The sequence below is a fragment of the Eurosta solidaginis genome, chromosome 4 (genome assembly GCF_040869045.1).
Source record: "Eurosta solidaginis isolate ZX-2024a chromosome 4, ASM4086904v1, whole genome shotgun sequence".
Taxonomy (NCBI): Eukaryota; Metazoa; Arthropoda; class Insecta; order Diptera; family Tephritidae; genus Eurosta; species Eurosta solidaginis.
Window position 1 is genome coordinate 124,841,943 of NC_090322.1, and position 26,630 is coordinate 124,868,572.

Consider the following 26,630-nt stretch of genomic DNA (forward strand, 5'->3'; position numbering starts at 1 on the left):
CCAATATCACATACTCAATGGGTCAAATAAAACGAGGTCTTACAAAGTGAGCAGTGACACCCTCCGTTTCCCCCTCCCCCCCTTTATCCACCATCTGGTGTAAAATCTATAAATTGTTATCACTGAATATAAATTTTCTCCTAAATCAATAGTTTTTGGTATCTGGCACATACAGATCGAGATCTAAACAATTTTGGAAAAACGAGCAGCGGTACTTCTCCTCCCGCCATCCACCCTCCTTCAATTGTTTTTATTAGCACGCTTTTAGTAGCTTTACCTGTATGTTTCTTTGTAACTCTTCATTCGCTCAAACGCCCCTGCTGCCTTATTAAAATGCTTCTACAATTAGCTTCGCCTTATTTGTAATCCCGTTGGGGTCATATCGAGACCCTTCCTGGATCATTTTTGGATAGACGGATCCCGCCGGGGTAATTTCGGGACTTTTTCGGTACTATTTCGGGATCATTTTGGGACACTTCCGGGATCATTTCTGTATAGTTTTCGGGATCCGTACGGGATCCCGTCGGGGTTATTTTGGATATTTTCGGGACTACTCCGGAATCATTTCGGGACTATTTCGCGATAGGGATCTTTCCGGAATCATTTCTGGATGGGTTTCGGGATCCGTTCGGCATCCCGTCGGGGTATTTTCGGGATCATTTGCGTACCTTTGAGAGATAAATTATTGACGGTTTCCGGGATCATTACTGAACTTTTTCGGGGTCATTTTGGGTCCCTTCCGCCATCATTTCTGGATGGTTTTCGGGATCCCCTCGGGGTCATTTTGGGACTCTTTCGGGATCATTTGGGTTCCCTTCCGCCATCATTTCTGGATGATTTTCGGGATCCGCCCGGGACCATTTCGGGACTATTAGGGGATCATTTGAGGACCTTAGCGGCATCATTTCTGAATAATTTTCGGGATCCGTCCGGGATTCCGTCGGGGTCATTTTGGAGCTTTTTCGGGATCATTTGGGGTCCCTTCCGGCATCATTTCTGGATGGTTTTCGGGATCCGTCCGGGATCCCCTCGGGGTCATTTTGGGACTTTTTCGGGATCATTTGGTTTCCCTTCCGCCATCATTTCTGGATGATTTTCGGAATCCGCCCGGGACCATTTCGGGACTTAGGACATCATTTCTGGATAATTTTCGGGATCCGTCCGGGATCCCGTCGGGGTCATTTTGGGGCTTTTTCGGGATCATTTGGGGTCCCTTCCGGCATCATTTCTGGATGATTTTCGGGATCCGCCCGGGAACATTTCGGGATTATTAGGGGATCATTTGAGGACCTTAGCGGCATCCTTTCTGGATAGTTTTCGGGATCCGTCCGGGATCCCGTCGGGATCATTTTGGGACTTTTTCGGGATCATTTGGGGTCCCTTTCGGCATCATTTCTGGATGGTCTTCGGGATTCGCCCGGGATCCCGTCGGGGTAATTTAAGGACTTTTTCTCGACTAATACGGGATCATTTGGGCACCCTTTCGGCATCATTTCTGGATGGTTTTCGGGATCCGTCCGGGATCCCGTCAGGGTAATTTCGGGACTATTAGGGGATAATTTGAGGACCTTTCTGGCATCATTTCTGGATAGTTTTTGGGATCCGTTCAGGATCCTGTCAGTGTCATTTTGGGACTTTTTCGGGATCATTTGGGGTCCCTTCCGTCATCATTTCTGGATGGCTTTCGGGATCCGTCCGGAATCCCGTCGGGGTCATTTTGGGACTTTTTCGGGATCATTTGGGGTCCCTTCCGGCATCATTTCTGGATGGTTTTCGGGATGCGTCGGGGATCCCGTCGGGGTCATTTCGGAGCTATTTCGGGATCAATAGGGGTATCTTCCGACAATATTTCTGGATGGTTTTCGGGATCCTTCCGGGATTCTGTCGGGGTCATTTCGGGACTTTTGCGGGATCATTTGGGGTATCTTCCGGCATAATTTCTGGATGGTTTTCGGGATCCGTCCAGGATCCCGTCGGCGTCATTTCGAGACTATTAGGTGATCTTTTGAGGACCTTTCGGGCATCATTTCTGGATGGTTTTCGGTATCCGTTCGGGATCCCATCGGGGTCATTTCGGGACTTTTTCGGGATCATTTGGGGTCACTTTAGGCATAATTTCTGGATGGTTTTCGGGGTTCGTCCGGGATCGCGTCGGGGTCATTTCAGGACTTTTTCGATATCATTTGGGGTGCCTTCCGGCATCATTTCCAGATAGTTTTCGGGCTCCGTCCGCGATCTCGTCGGGGTCATTTCGAAACTTTTTCGCGACTAATACGGGATCATTTGGGGACCTTTTCGCCATCATTTCTGGATGGTTTTCGGGATCTGTACGGGATCCCGTCGGGGCAATTTAAGGACTTTTTTCGACTGATACGGGATCATTTGGGCACCCTTTCGGCATCATTTCTGGATGGTTTTCGGGATCCGTCCGGGATCCCCTCGGGTCATTTTGGCACTTTTTCGGGATCATTTGGGTTCCCTTCCGCCATCATTTCTGGATGATTTTCGGGATCCGCCCGGGATCATTTCGGGGCTATTAGGGGATCATTTGAGGACCGTTCCGGCATCATTTCTGGATAGTTTTCGGGATCCGTCCGGGATCCTGTCGGGGTCATTTTGGGACTTTTTCGGGATCATTTGGGGTCCCTTCCGTCATCATTTCTGGATGGCTTTCGGGATCCGTCCGGGATCCCGTCGGGGTCATTATGGGACTTTTTCGGGATCATTTGGCGTCCTTTCCGGCATCATTTCTGGATGGTTTTCGGCATTCTTCCGGGATCCCGTCGGGGTCACTTCGGGACTTTTTCTCGACTAATACGGGATCATTTGGGGACCCTTTCGGCATCATTTCTGGATCCGTCCGGGATCCCGTCAGGGTAATTTCGGACTATTAGGGGATCATTTGATGACCTCTCCGGCATCATTTCTGGATAGTTTTCGGGATCCGTCCGGGATCCCGTCGGGATCATTTTGGGACTTTTTCGGGATCATTTGGGGTCCCTTTTGGCATCATTTCTGGATGGTTTTCGGGATTCGTCCGGGATTCCGTCGGGGTAATTTAAGGACTTTTTCTCGACTGATACGGGATCATTTGGGCACCCTTTCGGCATCATTTCTGGATGGTTTTCGGGATCCGTCCGGGATCCCGTCAGGGTAATTTCGGGACTATTAGGGGATAATTTGAGGACCTTTCCGGCATCATTTCTGGATAGTTTTTGGGATCCGTTCGGGATCCCGACGGGGTAAGTTTGGGACACTTTCGGCATCATTTCTGGATGGTTCTCGGGATCCGTCCGGGATCATTTCGGGACTATTAGGGGATCATTTGAAAACCTTTCCGGCATCATTTCTGCATAGTTTCCGGGATCCGTCGGGGATCTCGATGGGGTCATTTCGGGGTACCTACCGGGATCACATCTGCATGGTTTTTGTTTTGCGTCCGGGATCCCGTAAGGGTAATTTTGGGACTATTAGGGGATCATTTTAGGACCTTTCCGGCATCATTTCTGGATAGTTTTCGGGATCCGTCCGGGATCCTGTCGGGGTCATTTTGGGACTTTTTCGGGATCATTTGGGGTCCTTCCGTCATCATTTCTGGATGGCTTTCGGGATCCGTCCGGGATCCCGTCGGGGTCATTTTGGGACTTTTTCGGGATCATTTGGGGTCCCTTCCGGCATCATTTCTGGATGGTTTTCGGTATGCGTCCGAGATCCCGTCGGGGTCATTTCAAGACTTTTTCTGGACTTATGTGGGATTATTTGGGGACCCTTTCGGCATAATTTCTGGATGGTTTTCGGGATCCGTCCGGGATCCGCCCGGGATCATTTCGGTACTATTAGAGGATCATTTGAGTACTTTCCATTTCTGGATAGTTTTCCGGATCCGTCAGGAATCCCGTCGGGGCCATTCCTGAACTTTTTCGGGACTAATACGGGATGATTTGGGGAGCCTTTCGGTATCATTTCTGGATGGTTTTCGGGATCCGTTTGGGAACACGTCGGGGTTATTTCGGGACTTTTTCGGGACTAAAACGGGATTGTTTAGCGACCCTTCCGGCATCAGTTCTGGATGGATTTCGGGATCTGTACGGGAACCCATCAGGGTAATTTCGGAATTTTTTCGGGATCATTGGGGACCTTTTGGGGGTTATTTCGTGACTTTTTCTGCATTATTACGGGATCATATGGGGACCCTCTCGGCATCATTTCTGCATGGGTTTCGGGATGCCATCAGGGTAATGTGGGGACTTTTTCGGGACTATTTCGGAATCATTTTGGGACCCCTCCTGGTTAATTTCTGGATGATTTTCGGGATTTGTCCAGGATCCCGTCGGCATCATTTCGTTACTATTTTGGTATCATTTTGGGAGCCTTCCGGGATCATTTTAGGTCTCTTCGCAACCGGTAGTTCAGCGCACATGTCTTTTTAAATTATGAGCTTTTATTGACATGGATTTGCTGCAAATTAGTCCAAATTAAAATTCGGGTTGTTTTATCTATTTTTGAGTTTTTTAAATGAATCCTGTAACGAACTGTTATAACTATAATTACACTTTTTGTAATATTTTAACCAACTAAATACCCGAAAAAGCAACACTATTTTCATTTAAAAAATTCTCTTTGGTTTTAGCTAATTGTAGTTTCACTCCTTTGTTCTATGAGTAGTAATTCTTTCACCCTTCTCATATCAGTTAATTTAATTTAAAAACAAAATGTATTTTTTTTTTAATTCGAAAAAACTGTATTTTACTATTCATGAATGCGCGCCTTTCAGCTTATCTTCTCATTTAGTTCTTTTTTTTTACTAAATTACAAAAATAAAATACATTAGACAAAAGTAATTTTTAAACAGATAACTTGATAATCAGGCTAACTTGAACAGCACATATATTTTATTTTCTCCTTGCGGACGGGGCCGCGGGTAAAGGCTAGTCTAATATATATTATAAATGGCAAAGTTTGGATGTTGGGATGTTTGTCCAGACGTTTGTCTTTGTGGCTCAATCACGCAAGAACGCCTGGACCGATTTGGATGAAGTTTTGCAAACATATAGCCAATAGTCTAGAAGGGTCTACTAGCTATATATTTTTCAAAAGGGGCGTGGTCCCCGCCCCCTACGAACAGTTATAATTTAATTATTATATTTTTTCGTCTTTGCGACTGAATCACGCCAGAATGGCTGCACGGATTTTGATGAAATTTGGGACACAGACAATAGTCTACTAGCGAAATTTTTTTCGAACATGGAAAGAGGGGTGGGGGTCCCACAACCCCTTCGAGCAATTACTTTTTAATAATTTTTACACATTATAACTTTAAGTATACTGGCCTTCACCAATATCATAGACTCAAGGGGTCAAATAAGTCGAGGGCTTACCAAGTAAGCAGTGACACCCTCCGCCCCCCCCCTTTATCTCCCCCTCTGGTGTAAAATCTATAAATTGCTATAACTCAATATAAATTTTCTCCTAAATCAATAGTTTTTGGTATCTGGCACATACAGATCGAGATCGAGAGAATTTTGGAGGAACGATCAGTGGTCCTCTCCTTCTACTCCCGCCATCCGCCCTCCTTCAATGTTTTTTATTAGCACGATTTTATTAGATTTACCTGTATGTTTCTATGTAACTTTTCATTCGCTCCAATGCGCCTGCTGCCTTATTAACACGGTTTTATAATTAGCTTCACCTATTTGTAATCCCGTAAGGGTCATATCGAGACCCTTCCGGGATCATTTCTTGATGGTTTTCGGGATCGGTCCGGGATCCCGCCGGGGTAATTTCGGGACTTTTTCGGGACTATTTCGGGATCATTTTGGGACCCTTCCGGGATCATTTCTGTATAGTTTTCGGGATCCGTCCGGGATCCCGTCGGGGTTATTTTGGGATATTTTCGGGACTATTCCGGGATCATTTCCGGACTATTTCGCAATCATTTAGGGACCTTTCCGGCATCATTTCTGGATGGGTTTCGTGATCCGTTCGGCATCCCGTCGGGATTATTTTGGGATATTTTCGGGACTTCCCCGGGATCATTTCGGCGCTATTTCGCGCTCATTTGGGGACGTTTCCGGTGATATGTACACGCAGTGGAATTCTGTTTACCACTAATTCTTTATTTGAGTTCAAAGTGCTTACAACTACATTATACATATTAGTATACCTACATACATTCATTGTAACAGAGGTAGAGTGGGAGAATGCCTCTGTTAAGAATTTGATATGTTACATACATAACAATCCCACGCAAACTTAGATGTTAATTGTACATAGGATACATACACAAGGATGTGCTTTAAGTAAAATAAAATAATGTTTGCATTCAAAGCGTTACATGTTTTCTGTTCTAGTTTGATGCATTAATTCTCGCAGTTAATTTTGATACTTCGCTTTCTTAATTTTTCTTTCCCGTATTCTTTCTGAACGCCTTAATTCTAATTCTTCTAATTGTTCTTGTTCGCTTTTAATATTATCTTTCTTTATCTGCTCTTTGGAATCTATTTCGGGATTGATTTCAAATACTTCTTTCTTGGAATATTTGCTTATATTGGAATCGAACTTAACAATTTTTCCATGGAATTTTTTCAATTGGTTTACATGTGCAATTCTTTGCATGCCATTTATACAAATGCAATATCTTACATTACTAAGTTTTCGTAAAACTTTTGCGTTTATCCATTTACAATAATTTTCGAAAATGTTTCTATATAATACAACTTCATTAGGTTTAAACTCTATTATCTTGGCCTTACTTTTTATAATGGATTTTTGTACGCAATTTTTCTTCTCACGTGTATTACTTTCCTTCCCTTTTTCAAGAGAGGTCTGCATTCCCTTTGGGTTTATGCAATCCAACAACGTTTTTGGTTTATAATTAAAAATTAAACTTGCAGGTGTTCTATTTGTTGTTGTGGTAGGGGTGTTTCTATACTTCATTAAAAAATTATTTATTTTTAGGTCCCAAGGCTTGCATTTAACTCGAGGATCCAAAAGGTAAGGCCAAGATAATAGAGTTTAAACCTGGATTTCGAATCAAAAACAACTAGCTCTAAATTGCAAGACTTTCCCATGAATTCTACGTCTACCAGAACGCTACCCACTACCACAGCATTTTCGCCCGTAATAACTTTTACATTTTTACTTATCGAACTGTATAACTGTATAAAATGCACTAATGCGGCTAGACGCACTGAGGTATTAAGGGGGGGTAGCACTTCACTTTACTAAATAAAATAAAAGCGCGATAACTTTCGATTTCAAATATAAACTTTATTTATTAGGATTAACTATTTAATAATTTCGAATTTATCACTTTTGTTTATTTTGAATATTTATATTTGCGACGATTATAGTTAGGGTGATGACGAATAACTAACTTTACAACGGCCCAGCACATTCCACTGGACCGTTTACTTCTTTTGCTGAGAGCATACGTATGTATGTGGGTATACATAGATATGTGTACGCTAAACAGTAATTATGTTTCTTATTTACAGGGTTCTTCAAACAGGTAAATATACATGGTATTCCAAAAAGGGTGAGTATAGAATAAAGGTAAGTAATTTTAAGCAAATATTTCATATAGGTAAATATTTCAAAGGTAAGTAAAAGGTAAATATTTATAATATAAGTATTAGAAATTAATTCATTTCAGTATAATTATAATTTTTCTTTTCAGATAATATGTATGTATTATATATATAAATTTATTTTAATCCTCAAACTCTATAAGGTTATCGCTCATGTCTTCAACATGCCGGCGGGCCTGGGGCGAGGTGATCTGCATGAGATCCTGCAGCTCCTCCAGCGTTTCCTTGGCTTGATTGAATAAGCCGCGAAGGCGCCTTTGGAGGATAGGACGACGTGGTTGGCGCGGCTTCTCTACACGACTGCGCTGGGACTGAGTAGAGGACTTCGGCCTGGTTGCCGTGCTAGTTCGCTGTTTCTGATTCCTCGGAGGTCGATTTGTTTCGCGGTCATGATTTGGCGAGCGTTTTGATAGAGCGCGGGGGGGCCTGTGAAGCAGAGTATGGTGTGCTAGCCCGCAGCGACGACAACTTGTTGGAGAGTCACAGGCGCCCGTTACATGTGAGGTGGCTAAACAATTTATGCAGTAACGGTGCGCCTTTGCGGATTCATAGCGCTCGTCTGGAGTCATAGCCAGAAAAGCGCGGCAAAATCGAAGTGAGTGAATGCGGCAGCAGAGGCGGCACTTCCGATAATCCTTGGATCTGGAAAGAAACGTCGAAACCTTATTAGAAGGGGGTATGTGTGATGAGGAGAGATTACATTCGGGTATCATGAGGGGTCCTATAAAAACTGAGGAATACGATTAGGCGGGGGGTAACAGACAGAGTTTCGTTATGTTGCGAGTGACAGTTCCGCCCTCGGTTCGGATATCTACTACGCGAACACTTTGATCACGAGCAGTATAAAGTTTTGTGATTCGGCCTAACCGCCATTCGTTGGGTGGTAAGAGATCGTCTTTAATGACGACGAGGTCACCTTCCTTAATGTTGGCTTCTTGGCGTTGCCATTTGTATCGCTTGTGGAGTTCCTGAAGGTATTCGGTTTTCCAGCGTTTGCTGAATTGGTGATGCAGTACCTTTAGCTTTTGCCATTTGTTCACTAAAGAGAGGTTCTCACAGTTAGGCTCAGGAATAGACAGAAGGGGAGCACCGCGTATAAAATGACCTGGAGTTAAAGCTTTTAGGTCGTCGGGGTCTTGTGACATTGGTCAAAGCGGTCTGGAGTTGAGGACCGCTTCTATGCGAATGAGGAGAGTGTTGAACTCCTCAAAGGTAAACTTCTGATTTCCGGCAACCTTGGTTAAGTGAATTTTAAAGCTTCTCACTGCTGATTCCCACAATCCTCCCATGTGGGGGGCGTACGGAGGGATAAACTGCCATGAGAGTCCGTGGAGAGCATATTTGCTTACGATGTCTTCGGCAGCTTCCTGGAGAAATGTGGTAAACTCGCGTTGCAGGCTGCTTTGGGCTCCTACAAATGTTTTACCATTATCGGACATAATCTTTGAGGGGATGCCTCGACGGCCCACAAAACGGGCGAATGCTGCTTTGAAAGCTTCAGTGGTGAGGTCTGAGCAGACTTCGAGATGTATGGCTTTGGTGGAAGAGCATACGAAAACGCAGACGTATGCTTTGGCGTATGATGCACGTCGGAGAGTTGACGTTTTGACGAGGAAAGGCCCTGCAAAATCTACTCCAGTGGTATGAAAGGGCAGTGAGTAAGTTACGCGCTCTGGTGGTAGAGCGGCCATCACTTGAGATTTCATTTTTTGCTTATAGATAGTGCATTTCTTGCACTGAAATATGCATTTTTTCACCCTTTGTTTCAGGCGGGGAATATAATATTCTTGTTGGACCATGCGGATCATAAGTTATGCATCGGCATGGAGTAAGGTTGCATGGAGGAAGTCCAAAAGGAGAGCGCAGTACCGTGAGTTGTCGGGTATGATTATAGGGTGCTTTTCGTTGTGACTCATGTCTGCATAGGCGAGGCGTCCATTTACGCGTAATAGTCCAAGACCGGGTTGAGCGGGAGCAACGCACTTCCTTTTCCGAGAGACTTTGCGGCTTTGAGGTCTGCAATCACTTTTCCATACTGGTTTTTCTGAGCGTTCGCAATGAGCTGCACCATTGCATGACGAATCTCTTCTTGGGTGAGATGAATTTTGGAGGGTATCAGCTGTTTCCTGGACTTCGAGACAAATCGGCGAATGTAAGCGAGGACTCTCAATGCTCGAGCAAATGACGAAAACCGGTCCAGAAAGTCATGATTTTCCAGTGAGTGCAGGGCTTCTATCCGTCGTTGTTCTGGGGGTGAGTCATTATGATGGCTATCTTTCGGCCAGTCAGGAAGGGAGTGTACGAGCCACCTTGGGCCGTTCCACCAGAGTGAACAGTCGACCAAGTCCTGGGGTCGACATCCCCGAGTGCCCATATCGGCTGGATTTTCTCCACTGGGTACATGTCGCCACGTTGCGTTACTGACATTGTCGAGTATCTGGGATACGCGGTTTGCTACATAGGTTTTCCATGTATGTGGTGGCTTTTCGAGCCAAGCCAGCACTATGGAGGAGTCTGTCCACAGAGTCAAGTTGCTCTCTGTGAGTTTAAGCGAAGTTCGAATATGCTTTACTAATTTTGAGAGGAGTAACGCTCCGCAGAGCTCTAATCGGGGAAGGCTCACTGTTTGTAGGGGTGCAACTTTACTTTTTGCTACGAGTAAGTATATAGAGTTATCGCTGTGTTGAACTCTTAAATAGACTCAGGCACAATATGCCTTTTCAGAGGCGTCGGAGAAACCATGTATCTGAGTGGGCACGTTGGGGGTGAATTTAACCCAACGTGGAATTTTTATATCTCCAATTGCTGAGAGGTCTTCCGTAAAGGATTTCCATTTGAGAAGTGAACCGGGTTTGACGTGCTCATCCCAATCCGTTCCTTCCATCCAGAGCTCTTGCAGGAGAGTTTTTGCTACTATCATTATAGGCGATAGCCATCCTGCCGGGTCGAAAAGTTTCGCGACGGACGAGAGAATATATCGCTTGGTTGCCGAGTGTGCGTCTGATATGGGGTTGTAAGAATAGAAGAAGGAGTCTTCGAGTGCGTTCCAGCGTACTCCAAGAGTTTTTGTGGAGCTTGAGTCGTGGAATTTTAGAAAGTCCGCATCGAGAAGATCAGATTCGGGGATTGATTCCAATATTTCTGGGTGGTTCGCTGTCATTTTTTTGAGTGGGAAGCCTGCTGACTTTAGTGCTTCGATCAACTGAGTCATGGTTTCGCGAATGGACTGTATGTTATGTCCGCCTGAGAGAATATCATCCACGTAGGTCTCTCGCAGGAGAACGTTGGTAGCGAGGGGGAGTTCGGCTTTGCAGTCTTCTGCGAGCTGCTGCAGGGTGCGAATCGCCAAGTAGGGAGCACAGTTAACACCGAAGGTTACTGTTTTTAATTTAAAATCTTCTACTTGGCCTTGAGGAAATTGACGAAAGAGTATTCGTTGGAAGTCTTGATCTTCCTTGTGGACATATATTTGCCGATACATCTTCTCAATGTCGCCGTTAAATACATATTTGTAGAGTCGCCAGTTGAGTATAACGACCATTAAATCATTTTGTAAAACGGGACCTGTATGAAGCACGTCGTTGAGTGAGATGCCGGAGTGAGATCGTTTGGATGCATTGAAAACTACTCGGACTTTAGTAGTTTTACTATCGGGTTTGAGTACGGCATGATGTGGTAAGTAAAACGAGAAATACTTTCCATCACGTATAATTTCCCGAGGGGTTGTGGGCTCCATATGATCTAGGGTTAAGTATTCCGCTAAGACGTTGGAGTAGGTCGTTCGAAGCTCTGGTTTTTTCTTAATGCTTCGTTCTACGCTGAGGTATTGTTGCTGAGCAGCGGGTCTAGAGTGCCCTAAAGCTATTGAGTTGGGAAACGAGTCTTTAAATGGGAGTTTTACTACGTAGCGGCCATCATTTCTTCGGATTGTGGTACTTTTGTAGAGCTCTTCGCATATTAGATCATCGTCTTTGAGAGAGGAAGCCGATGGCACTTCTTCTTGTTCCCAAAACCTTTTGAGTAGGTCTTCGAGGAACTCCTTTTGCGTTTCAACTACTTGAGTTGAGAATGTTGAGATCTGTTCCTTAAGTGGCCCGCTTAATATCCACCCGAAGATTGTGTTCTGGGCTATTAAACTTCCAGCTACATTGGTTTTGAGGCCCGGAATCAGTATTTGAGGGAGTATGTCGCTACCTAGTACCATATCTATCTTGGCAGGCGCGAAACAGTTGGGGTCTGCTAGAGATAGTGTTGAGTACTCTTTGAGGTCTATATAAGAGACTTTAAACGTTGGCAAGAATTGCGTCAGTTGAGGGAGTATGATCGCATTAGTTGCGATTTTAATATTGAGATCTGGAGAACATATGGTGATTGAGCACACCTTATCTGCTTTCTGGACTGTTCGTCCGCCCATTCCCAATATTTCGTAATTGGTCTTTTGAACGGGTAGACCAAGTAGCTTTTGTATTCTAGATTTGGGATTCTTGGTCCAGAAGAGCACGAATATTAAAGGTTTCTCCTTTGTGTAACACGGGAATGTTTGCTGTAGGGAGCAAGGTTCGCTCTCTACTACTAGAGAAGTGTGAGAGTACGTTCTTCGTGCTGTTTTGAGGAGCTAGCTCAGAGTTCATCGATGCCGCTTGTTGAGAGGTACAAGGCTTTTCTTCATCGATGGTCACGTGAGATGTGACGAGATTTTTCTTCGGTTTTGAGCTGTTTTGCGTTTGGTTGTTGGCTGAGTAGTGTAGGAGGGAGTGGTGTCGCTTTTGGCAGTAAACGCAAGTGAAACTGCTTCCGCATTGTCTTTCTGAGTGGGAGTAAGCCAAACAGTTCTGGCAATACCTGTTTTCCCTTACGAATTTGTTTCTATCTTGAACTGAGAGCTCTTTAAATTTGACACAATTCATCAGCGAGTGATTACTGTTGCACAATTTGCACGAAGCCTGCCTTTTTGGGTCAGTGTGCAATGAGTGTGTCTTGTTCCTTGAGTGGAACGAGTTATTAGTAGGAGTAGAAGACCGCGGGGTGAAATTCGATTGATTAGGCTTTGGTTTGTTAGGCCTATATGTGGTTAGGCGTTCAACCACCTCATACCGAGTAGTCAGAAACTGGTCCAATTCGGACCAAAGAGGTAACTCCTTACGAGAGTTGAGGGATTGCTCCCATAAAGCTAGGGTTTCGTCTGGCAATTTGGAGGAGCAGAGATATACTAGCATCGGGTCCCAATTAGCTGTGGATACTCCGTTTGCCTGAAGGGTTGAGAGGCAATTATTGATTGTGGTTTGCACATATTGTATGCGTTCACCATTTTCGCTGGTTACGGGTTGGATATTAAAGAGGGTTTTGAGCTGGTTGTCGACGAGAATTCTGCGGTTTTCATATCGATGCTTTAATGCATTCCACGCAAGCTCAAAACTTTGGTCATTAAGCGGGTAATTTTTAATAAGGAGGGCTGCTTTACCTCGGGTTTTTTGCCTCAAATGGTAAAGTTTTTGGGCAGGAGAGAGTTTGGGGTGACTAATGTACACTGCAGTGAACATGTCCCTAAAGGATGGCCAGTCTTCATATCCTCCGTAGAAGACCTCTGTGTCACATGCAGGTACCTTTAAATAATTGGGTTGATTAGAAGGGGGGAGCGTTGCCAGCGGAGTCGGATCGGTTCTGCTAGCTTCTTCTGGGGCTGGCCTAATACTACTGAGGATCTCATTTATCCGTAGTCTCGTATTTAATCCTGAATCGTTGATGTGGTCGTATCTTTCCTCACTCGATTTCCTTATTGTCTCTTCAATGTTGCTCATCTGAAGGTTTTCATTCGCCATGTCCACCAAAGCCATGTGTTTGTTTAGTTGCTCCAGATAAGTCTTGAGGCCAGCTTCCGAGTGTTCAGTTTCCGCGATGTTCCACCACTTGTCGCAAAATTTCTCTAATCTTGTGGCTTCAAACATGAATTTTTTATTGAAGATTGCTGCTTCCTCTTCGTCACTCTGAGATTTCGCTCTTGTTTTCTTTGGTGCTTGGGGTAGAAGGGATTGTGGTTTTTCTTCACCTGTGCCGCCCATTGTGAATTTAATTCAATAGGAAGAAGTTGATTTAGGGGTTCTAAAATTGTATCAAAGGTTTCAGGGTGATTTGAGTTCTTTTGACCCACTGTATTTTGAGTTGTTTTTTATAAGTTGAGGGCCACTGTACTTTTGACTAGCCGGATTTGCATAAACAAGTGAGGGTGGGAAATACTTGTCTTAGCGCATCTAAGTCCAAGTATGTTTATGTGCATATAAATATATATATTCAGCGAACAGAAATAAATAGTGTTGGGCGGTGTTAATTTGCAAATTACCTAAATTAAATGGTGTTATAATAAGTACACCTAAAAGGAATTGAGAGAGTCAATAATGCGCTGATTATCTTTGAATGTTTCAGGGACCGAAACAGCATTAAATATTTTGCAGTTTTAAGGCGGAGTTTGCCTTTTGATTTGGGACGAATACATATGTGTATATATGTAACTTTTGTACTTTTGTAAGTCGCAACCAATATCTAAAGTAATTTATTCTAGGAGAGCAAATTTGTTGTGGTGGCTGTGAGAAACGGTATACGGTAAAATTTTAAGGGGAAATTCTAGTATAAGACCCGACAAATCTTACAGCGGGTTGGTATATAAGTAAATATGTGATATGTGTATGAGTATATATGGATATATGTAAAAATCACAAATTTGAGAGTATTACCAATATACCTATGTATATATAAGAAGAGCTTAGCGGAATTTTATTAAATGAGAGAGATTTGCGCAAAGCGGTGTTTTGTACGGATTCTTTCCAAGATCCTGTCAACTTTACCGTAGATGAGTGCGATTATTTGCTTAGGGGAATTCCGCTCCACTTATATATGCATATGTTTTGGGCAAGGTGTACTTACTTTGGCATATTTGCTTTTACCACCTGATTTTTCTGTTGCTGGATTGTTGTTGTTGTTGTCGCTCGGTGTCGCTGATGCTGTTGCGCTAGCGGCAGTACTGCTTCGTTGTTGTTGCGTCGGTTTTGCTGCCGGGTACCACTTTTGCAGGTCTACTGCTCGTGGTTTAAAAATTAAAAACTTTGTGGATGCGTTTCCAAACCACTTTGAAAAACGTTTTTTTTTTGTAAATTATGTCTAATTTGGTTTTATTAATTTTTCCCAACAAGAGCTACACTTTCTTCTTTTTTTTTTTATATATTTTTTTTCTGTAATATAAATCGTTTTTTTTTTTTTTGATATATAGAAATTCTTTTATTTCTCTACTTTCTTCTCTTTTTTAATATTTTAAAACTTTTGTTTTTCTTCCTGTTTTCCGACAACTTTTTCCGTTTTTCTTTTCCAGCACTTAGCCACTGTAACTTCGCCCCACTCACTTTTTCAGTAAATTTGGTATATACTTTTGTTGCTTTTATTCTTTCTGTACTTGTATATTTGTATTTGTATGTATATATTTTTTAATATTTCACACTTAATTTGCACTTTTATTTTATGTTTAATACTTTTTAATATAATGTATTTTTTATATTTTGAAACTTTTGTTTGTCTTTTTATGTTTTCAGCACTTTTACTTTAGATAATTATATTAGCGCGTCGCGTCTACCGGCTTTTGTGTATTGTTTTTAATGTAATCTTATTTAATTATTATTTGAACTATTTTCTTTTCTAGGTCGCTCGTTCACTGTCACTTGATGGTACCAAAGGACCATGTATAAAATGCACTAATGCGGCTAGACGCACTGAGGTATTAAGGGGGGGTAGCACTTCACTTTACTAAATAAAATAAAAGCGCGATAACTTTCGATTTCAAATATAAACTTTATTTATTAGGATTAACTATTTAATAATTTCGAATTTATCACTTTTGTTTATTTTGAATATTTATATTTGCGACGATTATAGTTAGGGTGATGGCGAATAAAGCCGGAGTCATTGGTGCCGTATGTCGTATCGCTGTATCCGTATCACTAACGTAATCAGCTGTTTATCGTTACGACGGTGAACCAAACCCCAATTGGTTGGCTACGATACGGTTACGACCTTAGCGGCACCAATAATCGATTGCATTGATTCTCATAAGGTTGGTCGAATCAGCTGTTAAAAGGTTACCGATACGGTTACCGATAAAGCACCAATATCTCCAGCTTAACTAACTTTACAACCGCCCAGCACATTCCACTGGACCGTTTACTTCTTTTGCTGAGAGCATACGTATGTATGTGGGTATACATAGATATGTGTACGCTAAACAGTAATTATGTTTCTTATTTACAGGGTTCTTCAAACAGGTAAATATACATGGTATTCCAAAAAGGGTGAGTATAGAATAAAGGTAAGTAATTTTAAGCAAATATTTCATATAGGTAAATATTTCAAAGGTAAGTAAAAGGTAAATATTTATAATATAAGTATTAGAAATTAATTCATTTCAGTATAATTATAATTTTTCTTTTCAGATAATATGTATGTATTATATATATAAATTTATTTTAATCCTCAAACTCTATAAGGTTATCGCTCATGTCTTCAACAATGTGGTTAAATGTTTTGCTATAATCCGCAATATGACATACAGACACACATGCACCAGTATCAATTTCCATTTTAAAAACTGTGCCTTCCAATTTTACAAAAACTTTCAACTATTTAGAAGAATTGCTTGCAATATTATTTAAATAATTGAACGAACAATCATCGTCCGAATACTCAATATTATTAACATTAGAGCTACTTTTATATTTACCACGCGCCTTATTTTTATCCACCGATTTCTGGCCCTTTTGTTTCTCCCAGCAATTACGTTCAATGTGCCCCAATTTCTGGCAATAGAAGCACTTTACCTCCCTCCGTTTTCGGCTTCTGCTCCTCTGTCGTTGAACGTCTTCTTGTTTTGTGTCAGCTGCTTTGGACTTTTTCGCATTACTTCGCAAATGGTGTACCGTATTATTTCTCATCAGTTCCATGCTTTCGTTCAGCAGTCGGTTTTGTATGTATTGGTTATTCAAGCCACATGCAAATTTAATTAAAAGACCACGGTCTAAAAAATTACCGAAGTCACACTCCTGCGCCATTTGCTTCAATTCCACTATATAATCAGCAATTTTTTCCGAAGTTAGCTGATCGCGCTTAAAGAACTTGAAATATTCCACGATTATATTTTTCTTCGGTTTAAAATGTGAAGTCAATTTTTCCACAATATACCCTGCAAAAATGTATGGAGTACTCGCTATGGACCAACCGAGTACTCCAAAATTAACCACAATTCATACAAAAAATATGGTCCAATTAACATTGCGATGTCCTAGGACGGGACTATATACTCCAGCTCCGCATTACATCAGAGTAATCCATGGAGTACCCACAGTCCAATAAACATCGTGTAGTGATTACAATCGTTAAAAACGAGCGATGATCGGCTTACAATATGTTCGTGTAGAAATATGAGTTGGTCCATTGCTGCATTACAATGGAGTACAATGGTAAGTACTCCAGTGGACCACATGATCCAACGATTTTTGCAGGGTAATCGTAATCATGGTCTTTTTCTGTTTTGGGCGCCAGCAACGAAATTAGCGTTTTATATAAATCTGCTCCACCCAGACTAATTAAAAATGATATTTTATCGCCATCTTTCACTATTTTGTTGAGTGATAGAAGATGTTCTAATCGGTTTTTATACAGCTCAAAATCGTCGCCTATATTAAAAACCTCTATTGAACCGATGAACGCAACTGATGTCTCCGTCATCTCGATATTTAATTTTAATGTTATTAATTTTTAATAATAAAAATATCACACCTCTTCGGAAACTGCACTTATGCAAAAACAATTTTGCTTATTTTATTTTGCGCTTGAGCTGACCTTCGCGCAAGTCCGTACACCGCCTCGTCGCCACAATAATATGTACACGCAGTGGAATTCTGTTTACGACTAATTCTTTATCACAGATGATATGATATGAAACTTCTCGCTCTCTGAGAGCGCGTGAAAATGTGCATTTTTTATAACATTGGCCATAGATACCATCATGCTCAAAATCAAATTTGGGCATTTCAGAATAACTTTGGGGTATTTTACATGGTAAAGGTTTAATTTATAATTTTCACTGAAAAATTACTCAAGATTGTCAAATGGGATATGAAAAAACTCGAATTTTTGTCAGGATTACAAATCCGAAGAAAAAATAACTATTTTTCACCCGTGGACAATTTATCAGTGACAACACCTTTCATCGAAGGGCTGCACACGAAACGGGTTTTGATAGCAGCTTTCGATTGAAGAAAAAGTCAGCTTCTTGGTCTTCGCATTGATGTAAATGGATGCATAAAGGCCAGTTTTTTGTGGAGCGTTGCAACATTCCACTTTTGACAGCTGAGATAAATTGTAGGTATACGTATAGGTTAACGCAACATGTATAATTAACAGCCTTTTGCGGACGACAACGCAGATACTTCACCAAGTGATCTAATTTCGTAATTTCTTACAAATTTTTTGCGTTTTTTATTGTATGTGGATATACATATGTATGTAAATAAACATTTTGGTCGCATCAAAGTGAAAAAGGGGCTAGCCGTTCATTGTTATCTTATGGCGGTGCCAGGGCAACAAACCAAAGCAACGCAATCGAAATATATTATTTCATATTTTTTCACTTATCTACCACAAAATATTTCTACAAAACTTTGCATTTTTTATAAATTTTAATAAGTTTTTATCACCTTACTTGCTGATTTTTTGAAAATAATGAAACCGAACGGATTTCTTGGAGTTTTTTTTTTTGGGTAGTTTAGGCAACTCTATAGCCATCTGATGTTCAAGACCCATTCTTGGAAACGAACGAACTTTTGTTTACAATCGAATGAACTTCAAGACCCATTCCTGGAAACGAATTGAGAGAGAATAAAAGTTTCGTATCATGTCATCAGTGTTCTTTATTTGAGTTCAAAGTGCTTACAACTACATTATACATATTAGTATACCTACATACATTCATTGTAACAGAGGTAGAGTGGGAGAATGGCTCTGTTAATAATTTGATATGTTACATACATAACATCCGGCATCATTTCTGCATGCGTTTCGGGATCCGTTCGGCATCCCGTCGGGGTATTTTCGGGATTATTTGCGTACCTTTGAGAGATAAAGAAAGTAGAGAAGAGAAGAACAAGACGGTCGTTTTGATACGTGCTCCGTGTTTTTATTAAACAAAAAAATAGTAAACAACATACAAAAGCGCTAAAAAAAACGTACAACATCTAACAACAGGTGCGGGAAGCTGTATTCAAGTGGACAAATCTAAAAACTTAGTTTGGGAGAGTGGAGTATTTACATAGGTGGTTAGTAATTTGCAAAAGCTATCTGCTGTGCTGCCATTACCGCAGTCGGCGCGCTGCAAATATCGCCAAGCACACTTTCACACAAACGCCTGCTGATACGCTGAGTACGGGTGAGAACATCAACAACCTGTCAAGCCGCTTTGTTGCTATACTGTCGCTACTAATTGTACTCTTTATTTTGTGTTTTTGACTTTTCTTTGCTATCATTAACTTAGCGCGAAAAATTAGCGCCTGATAAGCATTGAATTTGTTTACAAAGGTGAATGATAGAAAGGGCAAGTGGAAGACATAAAAGAGTGAACAGTGTCAGCCTAAAACAGGGCTGCCATCACGTTAGAAAAATATATATTTATACATATTTTTTAGGTTATTTTTTCAAACCAGTCTTGCGAATATTTAAAGTTGTGTATCACAAAGTTGCCATGTAAAGTTGCATATCTTTTACATTTTCTTATAAAGATATACATTTACAATGCCAGCAGAGTGCAAAGAATGTACTGCGAAACTGCTTCAGGTAGATGACATAGTAGCATGCTCTGGTGGGTGTGGCTATAGTTTCTGCTTGAAATGCAGTAATATTAAAAGAAATGAAAAAAAGATAATAGAAGATAATATGAACATAAAATGGTTCTGTAATGTATGTGCATTATCGGATACCAATACTAAATTTGTGGAAATCAAACATTTGATTAATAAATGTGAAGAAACAAAAATGAAAGCCGTTGATATTAAACAGATAGTCGAGCAGATATTTTGTAATAAATTCTCCCAGATTAAAAGTAGCATTATTACGGACTTCAACTCCCTTTTAGAGCATAACATAGAAGTAAAATTGATTGCAATGAAGAATGAGTGAGAGAATGATAAGTGGGAACAATATTACTGAAATATATGCTAAGCTGCAAGAAGATCTTAACAGCGTATATGGTTGGTTATGCGTAAACAGACTAAAAGTGAATGTCAATAAAACGAAATTTATGGTTATATCTAGACGCAATTTTCAAAACAGTGAGCTACAAAACTTAAATATAAATAACGAACTAATTGAAAAAGTCAGCACCTTAAAATACTTGGGAATAAAAATAGATGATAAGCTGAATTTCAACGAGCACGTGGATTATACGGTAGGAAAAATAGCGAAAAAGTTATATTTTACACAACGAACCTGCAAATATTTAAATAGAAGGTATAAAATCATCGTCTACAGATCTATAATCGAACCTCATTTTATTTATTGCCCAACTATATTTTTCATCTTGCGAGATAGTCAGATATACAAGCTACAAAAGCAACAGAACCGCGCTATGAGATTCATTCTCAAAAAACGGTATGACACACCTATCAGAGACATGCTATGCTCTCTTAATTGGCTTAGCATTAGACAGCAACTTTTTTATTATACCATAAAATTTATTAAAAACATAATAGAAGGAACTTTGCCTGCGTATTTGAAGACGAATATAAAATATGTAAAAGATATACACTCTGTAAATACTCGTAATAAAAATGATTTTAATCTGCCGGCTTATAAAACTGAAGCAGACAAATGTAATCTGTATTATAAAGGTCTTAAATCCTATAATGAACTACCGAATGATATTAAGTCATGTCATTCCAATAAATTTAAACAAAAATTGTACAATTATTGCAGAACACTACCAATTTAGTGCTGGACAGGCCGACTTCCATAGCATCGATAGAAGTGCAGCGAAACTATACTCTATATTGCTATGTAGCGCCAAGACTTCCAAGCTCTTGTACGCATACAAAAAAGGTTGCCGAAGCAAATACTGAAGCGCATCACTCGATTAACTCAGTGCATCGCCGTGCAGATGTTGCCTTCGCGCTTTACTAACATGCGTAAAATGCCTACATACTACACAAGCACAACGCTTTGTTCGCATGATCTGGAAGTCTCCCATCCATAGTACTCCAAGGTAGGACATAGATGTAACTATTCTAGATTGCATAGTCCAGAAGACAATTATAAACATGTAAAATAGATTTAAGTTAGGCTTAGGAAAGCCGTAATAAATAAATACATTTACATATATAAATTCTTGATGGTTTCCGGGATCATTACGGGACTTTTTCGGGGTCATTTTGGGTCCCTTCCGCCATCATTTCTGGATGGTTTTTGGGATGCGTCCGGGATCCCGTCAGGGTAATTTCGGGACTTTTTCGGGATCATTTGGGGTCCCTTCCGGCATCATTTCTGGATGGTTTTCGGGATCCGTCCGGGATCCTGCCGGGGTCATTTTGGGACTTTTTCTCGACTAATACGGGATCATTTGGGGACCCTTTCGGCATCATTTCTGGATGTTTTTCGGGATCCCGTCAGGTTCATTTCGGGACTATTTCGGGATAATTTGGGGTACCTACCGGCATCATTTCTGGATGGTCGTAGGTATCCGTCCGGGATCCTGGCGATATCATTTCGGGACTTTTTCGGAACCGCCGGCATCATTTCTGGATGGTTTTAGGTATCCGTCCGGGATCCCGTCGGGGTCATTTCGGGATTTTTTCGGAAACATTTGAGGTCCCTTCCAGCATCATTTCTGGATGGTTTTCGGGATCCGTCCGGGATCCTGGCGGGGTCATTTCGGGACTTTTGCGGGATCATTTGGGGTCTCTTCCGGCATCATTTCTGAATCGCTTTCGGGATCCCGTCAGGGTTATTTCGGGAATATTTCGGGATAATTTGGGGTACCTACCGGCATCATTTCTGGATGGTTTTCGGTATCCATCCGGGATCCCGTCGGGGTAATTTCGGGGCTTTTTCGAACCATTTGGAGTCCCTTTCGGCATCATTTCTGGATGGTTTTCGGGATCCCGTCATGGTAATTTCGGGCCTTTTTCGCGACTAATACGTGATCATTTGGGGACCCTTTCGGCATAATTTTTGGATGGTTTTCGGGATCCGTCCGGGATTCCGTCAGCGTCATTTCGGGACTTCTTCGGGACTATTTCGGCATAATTTTTTGGTGGTTTTCGGTATCCGTCCGGGAGCCCGTCTGGGTCATTTCGGAACTTTTTCAGGGCTAATACAGGATCATTTGGGACCCTTCCGGCATCACTTCTGAATGGATTTCGGGATCTGTACGGGAACACATCAGGGTAATTTCGAGATCATTTGGAGACCCTTTAGGCTTTTTCTGTATTATTTCGGGATCTTTTGGGGACCCTTCCGGCATCATTTCTTCATGGTTTGCCGGATCCATTTTCGGGACCATTTTGGGATCATTTGGGGACCCTACCGAGGTCATTTCTGGATCCGTCCGGGATGCCGTAGGAGTAATTTCGAGATTTTTTTGTTACTTTTTCGGAATAGTTTTGGGATCCTTCCGGGATAACTTCTGGATCCGTGCGGGATCCCATCGGGGTCATTTCCGGACTATTTCGCGACTAATACGGGAGCATTTGGGGTCCCTTTCGCCATCATTTCTGGATGGGTTTCGGGATCCGTCCGGGATCTCGTCAGGGTCATTTCGTGACTATTTGGGGATCATTTGGGAACCTTTCGGGCATAATTTCTGGATAGTTTCAAGAATCCCTCGGGGATTCCTTCATGGTCATTTCGGGACTATTTCGGGATAATTTTGGGGTACCCACCGGCACCTTTTCTGGATGGTTTTCGGTATTTGTCCGGGATCCCGTCGGGGTGACTTCAGGACTTTCTCCGGATCCGTCCGTGATCCCGACGGGGTAATTTCGGGACTATTTCAGGATCATTTGGGGTACCTACCGGCATCATTTCTGGTTGGTTTTCGGGGTTCGTCCGGGATCCCATCGGGGTCATTTCGGGACTTTTTCGGGATCATTTGGGGTCCCTCCGGCATCATTTCTGGAAGGTTTTCGAGATCCGTCGGGGATCCCGTCGGGGTCATTTCAGGACGTTTTCGGGATCATTCGGGGTACCTTCCGGCATCATTTCTAGATGGTTTTGGGTGTCCGTCCGGGATCCCGTCATGGTAATTTCGGGCCTTTTTCGCGACTAATACGTGATCATTTGGGGACCCTTTCGGCATAATTTTTGGATGGTTTTCGGGATCCGTCCGGGATTCCTTCAGCGTCATTTCGGGACTATTAAGGGGTAAATTGGGGACCTTTCCGGCATCATTTCTGGATCATTTGGGGTACCTACCGGCATCATTTCTGTTTTGTTTTCGAGATCCGTCCTGGACCCCGTCGGGGTCATTTCGGGACTATTTCGGGATCATTTGGGGTACCTACCGGCATCATTTCTGGATTGTTTTCGGAATCCGTACGTGATCCCGTCAGGTTAATTTCGAGACGTTTTCGGGATCATTTAAGCATGGTTTTCAGGATCCGTCCAAGATCCCATCAGGGTCATTTCGGGATCATTTTTGGATGGTTTTCGGGATCCGTCCGGAAGCCCATCTGGGTCATTTCGGAACTTTTTTAGGGCTAATTCGGGATCATTTGGGGACCCTTCCGGCATAACTTCCGGATGGATTTCGGGATCTGTACGGGAACCCATCAGGGTAATTTCAGGACTTTCTCGGGACTATTTCGGTATCATTTGGAGACCCTTTAGGAGTCATTTCATGACTTTTTCTGTATTATTTCGGGATCATTTGGAGGACCCTTCCGGCATCAATTCTTGATGGTTTGCCGGATCCATCAGGGTAATTTGGGGACCCTTCCGAGGTCATTTCTGGATCTGTCCGGGATGCCGTAGGAGTCATTTCCGGACTATTTCGGGATCATTTTGGGACCCTTCCGGATTCATTTCTGTATGGTTTTCGCGATACGTCGTGGATCTCCTCGGGGTCATTTCGCAACTTTTTCGGGACTATTTCGGGATCATTTTGGTACCCTTCAGGGATCATTTCTGTGTGGTTCTCTGGATAAGTCTAGAATGGTGTCGTTGTCATTTCGGGTTTTTTTTGGGTCTATTCCGGGAACTTTTGAAGACCCTGTGGAGGCATTTCTGTATGGTTTTAGGGATGCGTCCGCGATAGCTTCGGGGTCATTTCGTGGCTTTTTATGGATAATTTCGGGATCATTTGGGGATCCTATCAGGTTATCAGCTCATTTGTTTCTTTTTTTACTCAATTACAAATATAAAATGCATTACACAGAAGCAAAATTGTAAACAGATGACTTGATAAGCAGGCTAACGTGAATAGCCCATATATTTCATTTTCTCCTTGCGGACGGGGCCGCGGGTAAAGGCTAGTATATTATAAATGGGAAAGTTTGCATGTTTGGATGTTTTTCCAGACGTTTGTCTTTGTGACTCAATCGCGCAAGAACGGCTGGACAGATTTGGATGAAATTTGGCACACATATAGCCAATAGTCTAGAAGGATCTACTAGCTATATATTTTTCAAAAGGGGGGAGGGCCCCGGCCCCTAGGAACAGTTATAATTTAATTATTATATTTTTTCGTCTTTGTGACTGAATCACGCCAGAACAGCTACAAGGATTTTGATGAAATTTGGGACACAGGCAATAGTCTATTAGCGAAATTTTTTTCGAGCATTTAAAGGGGTGTGGGGGTCCCATGACCCCTTCAAACAATTACTTTTTAATAATTTTTACACATTATAACTTTACGTATACTGGCTTTCACCAATATTACAGACTCAATAGATCAAATAAGTCGAGGGCTTACAAAGCGAGCAGTGAAACCCTCCGTCTCTCCCCCCTTCTCTACCCCTCTGGTGTAAAATCTATAAATTGTATTAACTCAATATAAATTTTCTCCTAAATCAATAGTTTTTGGTATCTGGCGCATACAGATCGAGATCTAAACAATTTGAAAAAACGATCAGTGGTCCTCTCCTTCTCCTCCCGCCATCCACCCTACTTCAGTTGTATTTATTAGCATGCTTTTATTACCTTTACCTGTATGTTTATATGTAACTCTTCATTCGCTCCAACGCGCCTGCTGCCTTATTAACCTGGTTTTATAATTAGCTTCACCTTATTTGTAATCCCGTTAGGGTCATATCGAGACCCTTCCGGGATCATTTCTGGATAGTTTTCGGGGTCCGCTCGGGATCCCGCCGAGGTCATTTCGGGACTTATTCGGGATCATTTTGGGACTCTTCCGGGATAATTTCTGTATAGCTTTCGGGGTTATTTTGGGACATTTTTGGGATAATTTCGGGACTATTTCGTGATCATTTGGGGATCCTTCCGGCATCATCTCCGGATGGGTTTCGGGATCCGTCCGGCATCCGTCGGGGTATGTTCGGGATCATTTGCGTACCTTTGAGAGATAAATTCTTTATGGTTTCCGGGATCACTACGGGACTTTTTCGAGGTCATTTTGGGTCCCTTCCGTAATCATTCCTGGATGGTTTTAGGGATCCGTCCGGGATCTCGTCGGGGTCCTTCCGGGATTCTGTCGGGGTCATTTCGGGACTTTTCCGGGATCATTTGCGGTATCGTCCGGCATCATTTCTGGATGGTTTTCGGGATCCTTCCGGGATCCCGTCGGCGTCATTTCGAGACTATTAGGTGATCTTTTGAGGACCTTTGGGGGATCATTTCTGGATGGTTTTCGGTATCCGTTGGGGATCCCATCGGAGTCATTTCGGGACTTTTTCGGGATCATTTGGGGTCACTTTTGGCATAATTTCTGGATGGTTTTCGGGGTTCGTCCGGGATCTCGTCGGGGTCATTTGGGGACTTTTTCGATATCATTTGGGGTGCCTTCCGGCATCATTTCCAGATGGTTTTCGGGCTCCGTCCGCGATCCCGTCGGGGTCATTTCGAAACTTTTTCGCGACGAATACGGGATCATTTGGGGACCTTTTCGCCATCATTTCTGGATGGTTTTCGGTATCTGTCCGGGATCTCGTCAGGGTCATTTCGGGATTATTTGGGGATCATTTGGGAACCTTTCGGCAATCATTTCTGGATAGTTTCCGAGATCCCTCGGGGATTCCTTCTGGGTCATTTCGGGACTATTTCTGGATCATTTTGGGGTCACTTTTAGCATAATTTCTGGATGGTTTTCGGTATTCGTCTGGGATCCCGTCGGGGTAATTTCAGGACTTTTTCGGGATCCGTCCGTGATCCCGACCGGGTCATTTCGGGATCAATTGGGGTACCTACCGGATCATTTCTTGTTGGTTTTCGGGACCCGTCCGGGATCCCGTCTGGGTAATTTCAGGGCTTTTTCGGGATCATTTGGGGTACCTTCCGGTATCATTTCCAGGTGGTTTTGGGTATCCATCCGGGATCCCGTCGGGGTCATTTCGGGACTTTTTCGCGACTAATACGGGATCATTGGGACCCTTTCGGCATCATTTCTGGATGGTTTTCGGGATCCGACGGGGATTCCGTCGGCGTCATTTCGGGACTATTAGGGGATAATTTGGGGACCTTTCCGGTATCATTTCTGGATAGTTTTAGGGATCCGTCCGGGATCCTGACGGGGTCATTTCGGGACTATTTCGGAATCATTTGGGGTACCTACCGGCATCATTTGTGCTTGGTTTTCGGAATCCGTCCAGGATCCCGTCGGGGTCATTTCGGAGCTATTTCAGGATGATTTGGGGTACCTACCGGCATCATTTCTGGATGGTTTTCGGGAGCCGTACGGGATCCCGTCAGGTTCATTTCGGGACTTTTTCGGGATCATTTAAGCATGGTTTTCAGGATCCGTCCGAGATCCCGTCAGGGTAATTTCTGGACTTTTCCGAGAATATT

General features: G+C 42.5%; 1 protein-coding gene across 4 annotated transcripts; it reads right to left on the bottom strand.

Moving 5' to 3' along the window:
• Positions 1–6,119: 6,119 nt before the first annotated feature.
• On the bottom strand, positions 6,120–18,101 carry LOC137250274 (uncharacterized). 4 transcript variants are annotated; one of them, XR_010952892.1, is made up of 2 exons: positions 14,531–18,101; positions 6,120–8,231 (listed from the first exon to the last, which is right to left on the bottom strand). XR_010952892.1 is itself a non-coding variant. In XM_067782774.1 (2 exons), exon 2 carries the CDS (start codon positions 12,001–12,003, stop codon positions 10,291–10,293), a length of 1,713 nt encoding a protein of 570 aa, XP_067638875.1. In that variant the 5' UTR covers positions 12,004–16,830; positions 17,026–18,101; the 3' UTR covers positions 8,829–10,290. The 4 variants fall into 4 exon arrangements, 2 of the variants coding, with proteins under 2 accessions (XP_067638875.1, XP_067638876.1); XR_010952891.1 differs by having other exon boundaries at positions 14,508–18,101; XM_067782774.1 differs by lacking the exon at positions 6,120–8,231 and having other exon boundaries at positions 8,829–16,830; positions 17,026–18,101.
• Between the last annotated feature and the right edge of the window lie 8,529 nt (positions 18,102–26,630).

Excerpts from the sequence above, each read along its gene's own strand:
- LOC137250274 (XM_067782774.1), bottom strand. The coding sequence starts at position 12,003 with ATGGGCGGACGAACAGTCCAGAAAGCAGATAAGGTGTGCTCAATCACC.